The 16072-nt window shown below is 46.5% G+C and overlaps 1 protein-coding gene across 1 annotated transcript; it reads left to right on the top strand.

Annotated features, from left to right (window-relative positions):
* cfap107 (cilia and flagella associated protein 107) lies at positions 1 to 16052 on the top strand. Its single transcript, XM_072245166.1, has 4 exons — positions 1 to 206; positions 3341 to 3451; positions 6770 to 6944; positions 15638 to 16052. The coding sequence occupies exons 1-4, from the start codon at positions 66 to 68 to the stop codon at positions 15772 to 15774; spliced, it is 564 nt and encodes a 187-aa protein (XP_072101267.1). The 5' UTR covers positions 1 to 65; the 3' UTR covers positions 15775 to 16052.
* Positions 16053 to 16072: the final 20 nt, after the last annotated feature.

Raw genomic sequence — 16072 nt, 5'->3', positions numbered from 1 at the left:
TGATACATTGCGAGCAACTCTGACAGGGAAACACGTGCGTGCGAGTTAGACACACAGCGCCGGACATGGCGGCCCCGGCGACCTGCCCTCGAACACTCGAGGACCGATTTGCCCCCGACCCTTTGCCAACAACGCCCAGCTGGAGAATTCAACAGCGCTACCAGAACAAGGTGCTGGTCGGCAACTGGGCGGAGGAAAGGTTAAAGGTAAGCGCATGGAGTCACATGGACCGGAATCAGTCTTTACCGTGAAACATTGACAGCAGGGACTGGGACTTATATCAACTAATGCAACGGTCAGGGAACAAAACTTATTTTCTCTTTAGTCCTGTTCTATTTAATTTACCCACTTATTCCGTTACCCGTACTTGAAAGGTACATGGTTCAAAGTTCATAGCACATCCATAATCAAAGTTATGTATGAATTAATACAACCTTGAGGTTCGTCTGCTTACCAGCAAACAAAACAAGAAACCCAAAAGAACCCATTAAAAGAGACCGACACCGAATCTGCAGAGATTAAAAAAACACACACAAACACACACACACACACACACACACACCCGTGTAAACAATAAGAGCAAGCAACAGCATTCTGAACAAAAGTGAGTCCATAGAGACGATGAGGGTGGGGGGGGGGGCGTTCGGACGACCGTGCCCCTTCCTTACCAGTCCTGATGATCTGTCCCTAGAGGCTGCCTGGCTTGCTGAGTTCCTGCAGGGTTTTTTTGTGTGTTGCATGAGAGACAGTTCCTCCATGGACCACTGTTTCATCCTCAATGGGAGTGTGTGCCATCTGCAAATACAGGTCTCTCCCCAATCTCCAAATGCTTCAGTGTCTAGATTAGGGGTTCCTAACCTGGGGTCCAAGGCATAAAAAAATTGGGAATCCCAGGCTGGCCGAGATGGACAATGGTAGTTGATACATGGGAATGCCACCATCCCCTATCCCATCCCAAAAATATATCACCAATGCTTCATCATTGCTGGGTTTATATCCTGGAACTGCCCACCCCACAAGCTCCTTCCCCAGGTTTACCGTCCCCTTCCCAAAGGCAATTGAGCTTGAGAAATGTTGGGTGTCACCATGCATCAATAAAATACAATTTGGATTGGACATCTTGTGGCCACCTGCTGGGAGCCCAGTCAGGTATGTAGTGGGTAACAAGGGTCCAATGTGAGCAAGTTGACTCTTGTCAGGAGAACCTCATCTATATCACCTCTTCTGACAAGCTGGATGGTATTCCACTCTGTTTATCAGCAAGTGGTGTAATTATGCATTTGAACATTACTGAAATACAAACAGCCCATGCATCAGGCCAGCGAGTGGGTGTGAAAAGGTCAGACACCACTGGGCAGGCCATTACTGTCTACAATACAAAACCTAACATGAATGGCTGTCATGCTTCCCTCTCAGATGAGATGAACACCTTTTATGCACACTTTGAAAGGGAGAATAAAACTATGCCTGTGTGAATCCCTGCGGCATCTAGTGACCCTGAGATTTTTGTCTCAGAGGCTGACGCAGAGTATTGGGCCCTGATGGTGTACCCTGTGAGGTTTGAAAACCTGTGCCAACCAGCTGGCGGGAATGTCAGAGGACACCTGCTTCAGATGGGTGACGAGCATACCAGTGTCCAAGAAGAACAGAGTGAGCTGCCTCAATGACTATCACCCAGCGGCAGTCACATCTACTGTGATGAAATGCTTTGCTCGGTTGTCCATGGCTAGAATCAACTCTTGCCTTAGCAAGAACCCACTGCAATTTGCCTTTCACCACAATAAGTCTACAGTGTATGCAATCTCACTGGCTCTCCTCTCTGCCATGGGTCACCTGAACAATAGCAATACCTATGTCAGGCTGCTGTTTATTGATTACAGCTCAGCGTTCAGCACCATCATACCCTCAGTTCTAATCAACAAACTCCAAAACCTGCATCCCTGTACCTCCTCCTGCAACTGGATCGTTGATTAACACAAAATCCTGGAGGAACTCAGCAGGTCCTATCCTGTCAGATTCCTTTCTCTCCTGCCTGGCTGGGTTCACCTGACACCTTCTAGCCATCCTCCTTCCCCTCTCCCTGCCTTTTCATTCTGGCATCTTTGCCCCACCTTTCTAGTCCTGAAGAAGGGTCTCAGCCCGAAACATTGACTCTATAGATGCTGCCTGACCACCTGAGTTCCTCCAGCATTTTGTGTGTGTTGCTCTGGATTTCCAGCATCTGCAGAATTTTCTAAGTTTATTCCTTGACTTCCTCATTGGGAGACCACAGTCAGTGCGGATCGGAAATAACTGGCTGATGATCTAACTGGCACGCCTCAACAGTGCTTAGCCCAGTGCTTGACTCTCTCTACACCCACGACTGTTGGGCACAAACGCCATCTGAGGATACATCTACTGGCAGATTTTCAGAGGGTGACAAAGAGGGCATACAGGAGTGAGATAGATCAGCTGGTTGAGTGGTGTCACATTAATAACTTCACACTCAATGTCAGTATGACCAAACAATTGATATTGGACTTCAGGAAGGGAAAGTTCGAGGAACACACTCCAGTTCGTCATCAAGGGACCAGCAGTGGAAAGGGTGAATAGTTTCAAGTTCAGGAGCCTGAAGACACACACTCAACGTTTCAGGAACAGCTTTTTCCCTCCCACCATCAGAATTCTGAATGGACAATGAATGCTACCTCATTATTTTACCCTCTCTTTTTGCACTACTTATTTAATTTTTATATATACTTACTATAATTTATACTGTTTATTACATATTGCACTGCACTGCTGCTGCAAAACAATAAATTTCAGGACATATGCCAGGGATAATAAGTCTGATTTTGATTCTGAATATGTACTGGCACTTTGGCTTGATTCTATTGTGCTCTCCCCGCAGATATGAACAAGTGCAGTTGGACACACTTAAAAATAATAATTATTTTTTTCTCAGCAACTGGGCACCATTGGCAACACTGACGTACATTGCCCACCCCAAGTTGCCCTTGAGAGGGTAGCTAGTGGTGAGCTGCAGTCCTTGTGGTGAAGGTGCTCCCTCAGGGCTGTTTAATGAAATTCCAGGATTTTCACCCTGAGATATTAAAGGAATTATTAAAAGCCCAGCTCAGGATGGCGTGTCACTCGGTGGCAGTTGGAGCTGATGGTGTATCCTGGGGGGAAGTCAGGCGCACTGGAGGTGATATCAGGGAAACTGCAGCAAATTGATGTGGTACATCCCGTGGGGGTGGGGGGGAATGGATCTGTTGTGCTGGATGAAGGATGAGTTAAGTAGGCAGCATCTCCACATTGTTTCCTTCTAATGAAAATCCCAAGTGCATTTTCTTTGTAGTTCATCAAGAAGGCATGCTGTGGGATCAGCACATACCAAGCCGACTACAAGCCATACCCGTTTGTCTTACCGGACTTCAAAGAGAAGGTTTTGATAGAGCAAAAACAGAAGGTAAGAAAGGCAGGAGTGTCAGTTCTGTTGGGAGGAATGATGCTGCCTTTTCTGATCCCTGATAAATGTACATATTACAGAATAGTTCCTGGAGATGTGGGTCTTGTTGGTTTTGAGAACCTGTAGGTAGGGAATCTGTTTTATCCTTGTTACGCCCGAGGAACAAACCCTTTGCTTTCACCTCATGCTGAAAGGTTGGTGCATGGTACCATAAGACCATAAAACATAGGAGCAGAATTAGGCCATTCAGCCCATTGAGTCTGCTCTGCCATTTGATCATGGCTGATTTCAAAGTTCAGAGATCAAAGTAAATTTATTATCAGAGTACATATGTGTCACCATATACAACCCTGAGATTCATTTTCTTGTGGGAAATCAGTAAGCACAAGAAACGCAACCCCTCCCCCACTCAAGCCCATTCTCCTCCCTTCTCCCTGTGACCTTTGACGTCCTTATTAATCATCAGCTTTAAAAATGCCCAATGACTTGGCCTTCACAGCCAATTATAGCGATGATTGCACAGATTAACCACCTTCTGAAGAAGTTTTCCTCGTCCCTTTTCTGATGGATGACCTTCTGTTCTGAGGCTGTGACATTTTCACTATTGGAAACACCCTCCCCATGTTGACTCTTCAATATTGGTTTGGTTTCAACGAGATCCCTTCCTCATTCATGAGTACAGGCCCAGAGCCATCAAATGCTCTTCAAATTGGAGACAAGATAGAGGTATACAAGATATTAAGAGGAATAGATAGAGTGGACAGCCAGCGCCTCTTCCCCAGGGCACCACTGCTCAATACAAGAGGACATGGCTTTAAGATAAGGGGTGGGAAGTTCAAGGGGGATATTAGAGGAAGGTTTTTTACTCAGAGAGTGGTTAGTGCGTGGAATGCACTGCCTGAGTCAGTGGTGGAGACAGATACACTCATGAAGTTTAAGAGACTACTAGACAGGTATATGGAGGAATTTAAGGTGGGGGGTTATATGGGAGGCAGTGTTTAAGGGTCGGCACAACATTGTGGGCCGAAGGGCCTGTACTGTGCTGTACTATTCTATGTTCTATGTTTAAATTAACCCTTTCATTCCCTGGATAATTCTCATGAACATCCTCTGGAACCTCTCCAATGCCAGCTCGTCCTTTCTTAGACATGGGGCCCGGAAAAGCTCACAATACCCCAAATGCAGTCTGACTGATGCCTTATAAAGCCTCAACATTACATCCTTGCTTTCATATTCTAGTCCTCTTCAAATGAACGCTGTCATTCCACTTGCCTTGCTTACTACTGATTTAATCTGCAAGTTAACCTTTACCACTGACGATAATGGGCTGGGATTAGAGGTGAGGTTATCTTGTAGATCCTGCCCTGTTCCTTTGGGGGCCAGAACGTCTACACCTGCTTTCCCTGGGCAGATCTCCACTGCCTCTTGTTAAACAGTGCAGTCCCACAGGGTGATTGGTTGAGCTTCCCCTAGTGTGGGCTTGGTAGCTACTAAAACAGAGGTACCCAACCTGGAGTGCATAGACCCCTTACCCCTTGTCCACGGCATAAAAAAGATTGGGAACCCCTGCACTAGAAGCAGGAGCTCTGGACTTTGTTCTGGACTAGGACACTGAGGGCAATTGAAGTACCTGAGATCTTGTCAAAATTGGTTGGTGCAATGCACACACAGGGAAAATAATGGAACATTTAGCCTTCAGGGGTACCTTTATCCATCTACACATCAGCATTGCACAAAGCGATTACCAGCTGGTGATGCTAAGTGTAGAATGCCATCCCATACCACTGCTAACACTGAGGTTCCATGACTTACAGCTCTAAAGGCACCCAGCACTCTACAGACCGGCATAGGACTCTGCATCTGTGGTCATGGTATTTACTGGTCCACTCACTGGCCAGAACTATTGGAGGAGAGGACCAGTGTTAATCACAGTCATGATATGTCACAAAGAGGAAAACCTGCGATATTTATCCTGGCAGATTTGGTTGCAAGATGGGCTAGCAGTAAGGCTGGGTTCGGAATGCCAACCTTCCCAGCCAAGTTTGATGGAGATGAGAGGCTGGCACCCACCGACCTCAAACGTTATCCCCTGAGATTGTGTGATTGTCCCCCCGGCTGCCTCACGGGGTATTACTCGTCCGTGACCTGTTCCGATATCAGCAGCCAGTCTGCTCATGCTCCAGGATTCTGGTGCCTGCAAGATCGGGCAGCAGAACCACCTAAGCCTGGCTGCTCATTGCAACACACACAAAGTGCTGGAGGAACTCAGCAGGCCAAGCAACTCCTATGGAAAACAGTACAGTCAACCCTTGCCAAGAGTCTCGGCCCGAAACGTCGACTGTACTCTTTTCTGTAGACGCTGCCTGGCCTGCTGAGTTCCTCCAGCACTTTGTGTGTGTTGCTTGGATTTCCAGCATCTGCAGATTTTTTTCGTGCTTCTGGCTGCTCATTGGTTGATCTTGGTGACCAACCAAAGAGGACCCAACGGTCAGGCTCTCTGATCCTCTCCATTGCCCGTCAACCACTCACTCCTCCCACTGGCTCTCTTCCTCACCTCCCTCCCCTTTATTTCCCACTGTCCTCTCTAACCAGATTCCATCTTCATCCCTTTGTCACTTCCGCCAATCAACTCCCACCTTCTGATATCATTCCCACTCTCCTCTCCCTCATCTGCCCATCACTCCCCTCATTTAGATCCACCTATCACCTGCCAGGTCTTGCTCCACAACTTCCCTTCACTTTTTATACTGGCTATTTCCCCAGGAGATTGTCTCAACCCAAAACATTGGCTCCATAGTTGCTACCTGACCCATTGCATTCCCTCAGTGATTTTGTGTCCTTAGGTGGGGTAGCGTAGTGGCATCAGTGCCGGACTTCGGGACAAAAGGTTCCGAGTTCGAATCCAGCCAGCTCCCAGCATGCTTTCCATCCGTGCTGGGTTACGGGCTGGTGATCTCTTTGGAAACTCACCTGGCAGAAGGCAATGGCAAACCACTGCTGTAACTTGCCTCGTACGCGATTCCCCTCTACGTCAGAGAGGCGCGGAGGGAAATCGTCCGCTAACGGGAGGAACTCCGGATGCGACGTACCTTTCCTTTCAAATGGGGAACAAATTCAGTAAACTAATGGAACTATTGATAAAAATGGATATAATCCTGGAATCATTAAAATATCAGTTAAAAACTCAGGAATCCCTAACCCAAGGACAGGATTTAAAGTACTCAGTTACTATGAAGCAAGGCCCTAAGTTTCTGATTAATACTTTTTTAAGCTGCCATTGAACAAAAAGCCAACCCTAATAATTTGTCTTTTTTGTAGGGTGTACCTCTTTCAGTATTATTTTCTCATCGCAACATTCCACACTCTTGGTATTTTGTTAGTCATTACGATGAAGTTATCAATAAACGTCCAAACCCGTGTTTGCCTCCCCTTCGTAAATGGGATAGGAGAAAGTTGAGTTGGCTCCCAGAACAAACAGATCGCCCACTAATAGGTATGTATTTTAATACGTATATGTATAAATCAGGCCATAGCTTTCCTAAGTTTTTTCCCGCCTTCCTCTTTTGTTGATAGTTGCCTAGCAGTTGTATTGCATGATGTTATCTTTTTTAGCACCTGAGGAATGAAAATCAAGGTTTTCTTGAGCAACTCATACAAAAAATTCTGAGGAATGGACAATTTGAGAAATTTATCTTGACATTTTGGGTCAGGATGCACATCAAGTGATTAGGACACACAGAGTGAAATTACTCCTTGAGCAATCCTTATTTTGAATCTTTAACCAGGACAGGTGATAACATGTGGTTCCACTTTCCACAATACTTCAGCCTGTCATGGTAAGTGCGATCTACCTGTGTCCCATTCATTCCAGCAGTCTGTCTTAAAGGTCCACTCGCACCATTGGCCATCACTTCAGAGCACTCTGGAGGCTGGCTGCTTATTTAGGAAGGTGCTGCTATAAATGGCACTTTGGATGAAATGTGCCATTGATGGGGCTTTTACTTCCTTGACATGGATACTTCAGTGCAGGCGAGTGATGGATGAGCTGGAGAATGGGTATTAGAGGTGGGGTTTATGTAAGGAATAGCGTGGCGCGTGCCCAAGTGGTTTGGGCTTTGGACTAGCGATCTGAAGGTCGTGGGTTCGAGCCTCAGCCGAGGCAGCGTGTGTGTCCTTAAGCAAGGCACTTAACCACACAATGCTCTAATCTACCCAGCTGTGAATGGGTACTGGCAAAAATGCTGGGGGTTAACCTTGCAATAGACTTGGCGTCCTATCCGGGGGTGGGGGGGTGGGGAGGGAGTCTCGTACTCTTAGTTGCTTCACGCCACGGAAACCAGCATAAGTGCCGACCTGATGGGCCACAAGGCTCGTGACAGACTTTAATCTAAATCTAAATTATGTAAGGAATAGGTCCTTCAGGCTCTTTGAGCTAGGCTGCCCAGCAATCCCCCGATCAACCTACCAGCCGGTACATTCTTTCAACCGTGGGAGGAAACCAGAGCACCCAGAAGAAACCCACACAGTCACGGGGAGAATGTGTAAACTCCTTAAAGGCAACGGCAGGAATTGTACCTGGGTCGCGTTTTGCTAACCGCTGTGCCACTGTGCACAGATCACATACCCAAAGCATGTCTAGGGAACTCACTTCCATCTCCAGTTCTCCGAAGAGCAACAGGATCCCATGTGCCATTCCCTCTCCTTAGTTCTCTGCACCCCTGCAGTTCACTCCCTTTCTCACGCCCATCAATGTCCCTTTGATCATTTCACTGTTTACTGATGGCCGATCAGAATATTAACCATATATCCTGTTTCCTCTTACTTTGCCAATTCCCCAGCCATGCTGATGTATTACCACCTTTCTACTTTGTCAATCTGCTTATGTTTCAATCAGATCAGCTCACATTCCTCAAAATTCGGAACATGAGCTAGTGTAATGAACACCTTAAGCCTGTGGGGGGCGCCGGAGAGTGCTTGACTCGGGTGTTTAGAACCTGAAATGGAATCAGGTTTTTCACCACCAGCATATGAGGGTGAAGTTTGTTAATGCGGCAACAGTACAATGCAATACACAATGATATAGAAAAAACAGTGAATTACAGGAAATATATATATATAATAGTTAATTTAAATAAGCAATGCAAGAAAAAGAAATATTGAATTGACTTTATTTCTTACATCTTTCACATACGCGAAGAGTAAAAATCTTTGCATTACGTCTCCATCTGCATGTGCAATGTGCAAATTATAGTAATTTGTAATCAATGGTATTGTACAGTAAGATATGCAACAAGACAGTCAATATAACATAGAAATACAATTGTGTCAGTGTGAATTAATCAGTCTGATGGCCTGGTGGAAGATGATGTCCCAGAGCCTGTTGGTCCTGGCTTTTATGCTGCGGTACCATTTCCCGGATGGTAGCAGCTGGAACAGTTTGTGGTCGGGGTGACTCAGGTCCCCAATGATCCTTCGGGCCCTTTTTACGCATCTGTTATTGTGAATGTTCTGAATAGTGGGAAGTTTACACCTACAGATACGCTGGGCTGTCCACACCATTCTCTGCAGAGCCCTGCAATTCCCATGCCAGGCAGTGATGCAGCCAGGCAGGATGCTCTCAGTTGTGCCCCTGTAGAAAGTCCTTAGGATTTGGGAATTAGTAGTGAGATAGTATTCATGGATTCAATGTCGGTTCAGAAATCAGATGACAGAAGTGTAGAAGCTGTTCCTGAATGGTGGAGCATGTGCCTTCAGGCTTCTCTACCTCCTTCCTGATGGTAGCAATGAGAACAAGACATGACTTGGATGATGGGGGTCCTTAATGATGGTTGCTACTCTTTTGATGCACAACTCCTTGAAGATGTCTTGGATACTATGGAGGCTATGATGGAACTAAGTTTACAACTCTCTGCAGCTTGCTTCGAACCTGTGTAGTAGCACCTGCTCACCCCCTTACCAGAAGGTGATGCGGCTAGTTACAATGCTCTCCATGGTATATCTGTAGAAATTTGTGAGTGTCTTTGGTGACATACCAAATCTCCTCAAACTCCTAACAAACTGGTTGATTGAGAGTCGTTAATTGTTTAGAATTCCTTGTGTTCATCTTGAGTGACTTGCTCTTTGTAATGCGGTCTCCTGGTGCTTTCTGCTTAAGCTTGGTAAGTTTATTGAGACAGGCTCGGTGATTCGGTGTTACCTGTATTATTTAAGCGGATGCCCGATTAGCGTAAGCCGCGATATGCTACTCTTGAGAATGTTTCATCTCGAACTGTCGCTTGGCCGAGCTACCGATGTTCTTTTGGAATTATTATGCATAAAGGCTGATTTATACTTGTGTGTACCAGCTTACGCCGTAGCCTACGCAAGTGGGCTACGCCGTTGTGAGCATTTATAATTGTGCGTTGGTGTGTCTGCGTCGCCGTGCAATTCGGGCATGTACACACATGTGCACATCACGTATTCGCACGTCATGCATGCGCACACACCTGCCAGTGCAAGGCTTCATGGTCATGGTAGTCTTTCTTGGGGTAAATGAGTAAAAAGCGAGCGTCTTTTTTCGTAAAAGCAAAATATGTCCTCCATAATTCCAGAGGTCTGTAAAGCTTTAAGGAAAGCATTGCAGCCAGAATTCCTTCCCTGCCCTTCAGTCGCCCAATGGGAAGCTATTGCAGCATAGGAGAAAATGCGATGCTACCAAGCGGGCGTAGGGTTCGCGGCTACGCCGTATCTACAGCATCGATTTGATGCACAAGTATAAATCAGCCTTAAACTCTCGCCACCGTCTCTACACTGGAGTCTGTCTTTCCTGGGTGCCACTGTCTGTAAGGAGTTTGTACATTCTGCTCATGACCGTGTGGGTTTCCTCCAGGTGCTCCGGTTTCCTCCAACAGGCCAGCTGGTCGTCATTGTAAATTGTCCTGTGATTATGCTCAGGTTAAATCATGGGATTGCTGGACAGCGTGGCTCGAAGGGCACGAAGGACCTATTCTGCGTTCTATCTTAAAATAAACATCTAGTCTGCTTAACCTTCATTTTAGGGTTGTTCCGCTATCACAGGAATCAGATTTGGTGAGGCTTCACTGCACTCCCTCTGTCACAAATTTATCTTTCCTTAGGTCTGTACACAATCGTACAGTTGTGGTCTGACCAGCACCGCGTATAATTGGAGCAGGACAACTCCATTCTTGTATGTACAATTTCTTGCAACAGAGGTCAAAATACCATTTGCCTTCCTAGCAACACACATCAAAGTTGCTGGTGAACGCAGCAGGCCAGGCAGCATCTCTAGGAAGAGGTGCAGTCGACGTTTCAGGCCGAGACCCTTCATCAGGACTAACTGAAGGAAGAGTGAGTAAGGGATTTGAAAGTTGGAGGGGGAGAGGGAGATCCAAAATGATAGGAGAAGACAGGAGGGGGAGGGATGGAGCCAAGAGCTGGACAGGTGATTGGCAAAAGGGATATGAGAGGATCATGGGACAGGAGGTCTGGGAAGAAAGACAAGGGGGGGGACCCAGAGGATGGGCGAGGGGTATATTCAGAGGGACAGAGGGGGAAAAAGGAGAGTGAGAGGAAAAATGTGTGTGGAAAAAAAAGGTAACAGATGGGGTATGAGGGGGAGGTGGGGCCTTAGCAGAAGTTAGAGAAGTCGATGTTCATGCCATCAGGTTGGAGGCTACCCAGACGGAATATAAGGTGTTGTTCCTCCAACCTGAGTGTGGCTTCATCTTTACAGTAGAGGAGGCCGTGGATAGACATGTCAGAATGGGAATGGGATGTGGAATTAAAATGTGTGGCCACTGGGAGATCCTGCTTTCTCTGGCGGACAGAGTGTAGGTGTTCAGCAAAGCGGTCTCCCAGTCTGCGTCGGGTCCCGCCAATATATAAAAGGCCACATCCGGAGCACTGGATGCAGTATATGACCCCAGCCGACTCACAGGTGAAGTGTTGCCTCACCTGGAAGGACCGTTTGGGGCCCTGAATGGTGGTTAGGGAGGAAGTGTAAGGGCATGTGTAGCACTTGTTCTGCTTACATGGATAAGTGCCAGGAGGGAGATCAGTGGGGAGGGATGGGAGGGACGAATGGACAAGGGAGTCGCGTAGGGAGCGATCCCTGCGGAATGCAGAGAGAGGGTGGGAGGGAAAGATGTGCTTAGTGGTGGGATCCCGTTGGAGGTGGCGGAAGTTATGGAGAATAATATGTTGGACCCAGAGTGGTAGGTGAGGACCAGGGGAACCCTATTCCTAGTGGGGTGGCGGGAGGATGGAGTGACAGCAGATGTACGTGAAATGGGGGAGATGTGTTTAAGAGCAGAGTTGATAGTGGAGGAAGGGAAGCCCCTTTCTTTAAAAAAGGAAGACATCTTCCTCGTCCTAGAATGAAAAACCTCATCCTGAGAGCAGATGCGGTGGAGACGGAGGAATTGCGAGAAGGGGATGGCGTTTTTGCAAGTGACAGGGTGAGAAGAGGAATAGTCCAGATAGCTGTGAGAGTCAGTAGGCTTATAGTAGACATCAGTGGATAAGCTGTCTCCGGAGGCAGAGACAGAAAGATCTAGAAAGGGGAGGGAGGTGTCGGAAATGGACCAGGTAAACTTGAGGGCAGGGTGAAAGTTGGAGGCAAAGTTAATAAAGTCAACGAGCTCTGCATGTGTGCAGGAAGCAGCTCCAATGCAGTCGTCAATGTAGCGAAGGAAAAGTGGGGGACAGATACCAGAATAGGCACGGAACATAGATTGTTCCACAAACCCAACAAAAAGGCAGGCATAGCTAGGACCCATACGGGTGCCCATAGCTACACCTTTAGTTTGGAGGAAGTAGGAGGAGCCAAAGGAGAAATTATTAAGAGTAAGGACTAATTCCGCTAGACGGAGCAGAGTGGTGGTAGAGGGGAACTGATTAGGTCTGGAATCCAAAAAGAAGCGTAGAGCTTTGAGACCTTCCTGATGGGGGATGGAAGTATATTTGCCTTCCTAATTGCATCTAGACTTTCAGTAATTCATACCCAGCTCCCTATGAACACCAGCACCTTTAATCTCATCATTTACAAACCTACCTGCCTTTCTGTTTTCTTACCTCACATTTTTCCACATTATATTGCCCGTTCCCTGAGCTTGAGCCGATCCCCTGAAATCACTGCATTCCTACTCCCATACTGCCACCTGGCATTGAATTTTATATGGAGAATGTCATTCATTGACTCTCAACTACATACAGTCTACTTGTAACTTGGGTTTTTCTGCCCAACTTGTTTCTCTCTTTCCCAGTTCTGTTGAAGGGCCTTCGACCTAAAACATTAACTTTGTTTCTCTGTCCAAAGATGCTGCCTGACAGCTGAATGCCTCCAGCGTTTTCTGTTTTTATTTCAGATTTCTAGTATCTGCAGTTTTTATTTTGACTTTGATTTAGTCCACAAGATAGCAAGGTGAATGAAGTGCACTGCTGCCATTGGCCAGTATGAACTGGCAACAGCACTTCACGCTGCCTAACGTCCCATTTACTTCTCAGCAGAAGCCAGCAGAATTCAACACCAACCCTCGCCAGTAGTACCCCGTCTCTGCTCAGGAACACCACACAGGTGGAGAGGACGAGGAAGGCAGCACGTCCTTGCACCCAGATATGTTCTAAACACAACAAATTCTGCAGGTGCTGGAAATCCAAAGCAACCCACACAAAACGATGGAGGAACTCAGCAAGTCAGGCAGCATCAATGGAAATGAATAAACAGTCAACATTTCGGGCCAGGACCCTTCTTCGGGGCTGGAAAGAAAGGGGGAAGATGGCAGAAAAAACGGAGGGAGGAGGGGAAGGACAATAGCTAGAAGGTGTTTAGTGAAGCATGTTAGGTGAGACAGGTAAAGGGCTGGAGAGAAAGGAACCTGATAGGAGAGGGGAATGGACCATAGGAGAAAAGGAAGGAAGATATGTTCTAAAACATCTATTCTGGTATTAATATCACAGAGGCTAATGAGATTAGGTTTTATGGAAACCGAGCAGAGGGAGTGCTGGCGACAGTGGAATGCAGTCAACATTAAGATAAAGGAAAACTCATCTGGCAGCCGCACAGTTTGTAGCTGGGAGTCATAGAATGATAGCCTCCATGTAAGATTAAAAGCCAGGTGGCAGTATGGGAGCAGGAATGCAGCGATTTCAGGGGATCGGCACAACCTCAGGAAGCGGGCAAAGAGAAGCCACATGGGAATATCGCGTAGAAAAATGTGAGATCCTCCGCTTTGCTAGAAGGACTGGAAAGTAGATTATGTTCGCAAAGGGTGAGGCATCAAATGTTCAGAGGGAGCTGGTGATCACTGAATTTTAACATGCAGGTTCAACAAGTGATTAGGAAGGCTAATTCTAAGATAACCTCTGTTGCCAAAGGATTTGAGTGCACGAGTGGAGATATATGAAATATTACATACAGATGTTGTCCCTTTAATGAAGGAATGATATATTGAAGGTAGGGGAATTGCAGTGAAGGTTAACCAGATTGATACCTAGGATAGCTGGTTAACGTAACGTCAAAGGTTAATCAGAGAGAGTCCTGCATTCTCTTGAGCTTAGAGGAATATGACATGATATGCAAAATTCTTAAAGGATTGGCAGGGCAAGGGAAGGGGTAATATATGTACGTGTGTATGTGTGTATGCGCTAAGCAAACGTCAGTACAAATGTACCATTTTCAGAGTAGCAGTAAGTGCAAAAAGAATGAACGAATATATGAGGTACAGGGAAATAAGGGGGAGTTTCTCTACGCAGGGCTGGAGAAGGTAGCACGATCCCGGAACTTCCCAGGAGTAAATGGTCTGTGTATATCTACTGTACCTCCAATACCTGTTCTCCAGCTGAGACTATTACATCGCTGATGCACACTGGAACGCCTTATCAACTTTAAATAGGCAGGTCGCCAATATGATAGTCATTGGTGTGGGCAGATCTTTAAATGAATAGCTGGAGAGAATGGGATACAAGGGGAATATGCTTCCTAGTGAGTGGTTTAAACATCAGTAGATTGGAACAGCTGACCCCATTTATCTAAAACCTATAATCTCTTTACTACACACGATACATTGGGACGTGCAAATGGCAGAATAGCAAAACCGTAGGGCAGCCTAGCCCAGCCACTTCTGTCAAGGTACAAATCACTGGGGATAATCATCTGCCTGGGGCCCTGCCCGTTTGCTTACTCAGCAGTCAGCCGTAACAGAAGGGGAGAAGCAGTTCCTAAAATATTGAGTGAGACGCCTGCTCGACATTTCTGGAACAGCTTCATCCCCCTCCACCATGAACCCATGAACTCTACCTTACTGTCTTGCTCTCTTTTTGCACTTTTTAAAAATGTATTTCTTACTGTAACCTATATAAATCCTGTGTGAACTGCACTGTACTCTGCTGCAAAACAGTAACTTCCACAGCATCTGTCAGTGACAATAAACCTGATTCTGATTCAGATTTGATACTCTCCACCATTGGGGTAGTGTGTTGTACCAGAGCTGACATGATTTGCTACCTCCAGCAGAGCTCACTGCATGGCTGTCTGGGTCCATCAGGCATAACCTTTGATGAAGCAGTTAAGATCAGTGAGCTCAACCCGGAACTGAGGTCAAACGTGGGACTGGCCATTTCCCCGGCATCATTTCTAGTCCTCTCCACTGCTCTGCTGGCAGGCGTGCCTTCTGCTGTCTAGACACTAAGTTCTGAATTTCCCTCCACGAACTGCTCCCCCCTCCGTCCTTGCACACGGGCCAGCATGGTAGTGTGGTGGTTGGCACAATCACTTTACAGCGCCGGTGGCCGCTGCCTGGTGTTTGATTTCACTCTCCCTCCATGACCACCTGAGTGCCTCAGTTACCTCCTATGTTACAAAGATGTATAGTTAATGCTGGTTAGGATTAGTAAATTGTGGGAAGGCTATGTTGGCGCTGGAAACGTGGTGACACTCGGGGGCTGCCCCAGCGCGATCTTCGGACTGTGTTGGCCGTTGATGCAAAATGATGCATTTGGGTGTTTTCCATCTACGCATGACATAAAACTAATCTTTATAAAGCCTTGCAAGTCACTATTTTCTTCCAGCTTTCGCTATCAGTTTTTGTTTTGTAATCACTCATGGGACATTTATTGCATCACAGGTGCTATATAAATGTAACCTGTATAAATGCAGCAGAGGTTGATTTTGTGGGGTTTTTTTTCCAGCTCCACCCACTAACTTCGGCCTCTTGGAAGAGAAGATAGCAAAACTGAATAAACGGAGGCAGTACCATTCCTCCATGTACCAGACTATCTACAACCTCTCCTACGGATCTCATTCTAACCCTCCACAGAATAAATAATCGATCATGATGCTCATTGCAAAGACTTGCTCCAATTATCCTCAGCAGCTTGGAACGATGACTGAATTCAGCCATAACACAACCACACCTAAAATCGTGGAGACGTTGTATTAGGTGGACCTTGTCCATAACAGAATGACCTTGTGAAGGAAATTCATGAACGCCTATCAACAAGATATATCTTGGGGGAAAAAATGTTGCCTTTTAAGGCATGTGCTGTGTGTTTTCGTATTTCTGTCCCTGAATTTGGAAGGGGATGTGATAGGAATCTTTCTCACCCCCCCCCCTTCATTTCCCT

The sequence above is a fragment of the Mobula birostris genome, chromosome 27, assembly GCF_030028105.1.
Source record: "Mobula birostris isolate sMobBir1 chromosome 27, sMobBir1.hap1, whole genome shotgun sequence".
NCBI classification, from domain to species: domain Eukaryota; kingdom Metazoa; phylum Chordata; class Chondrichthyes; order Myliobatiformes; family Myliobatidae; genus Mobula; species Mobula birostris.
This window is presented reverse-complemented; position numbering and strand designations above follow the sequence as displayed.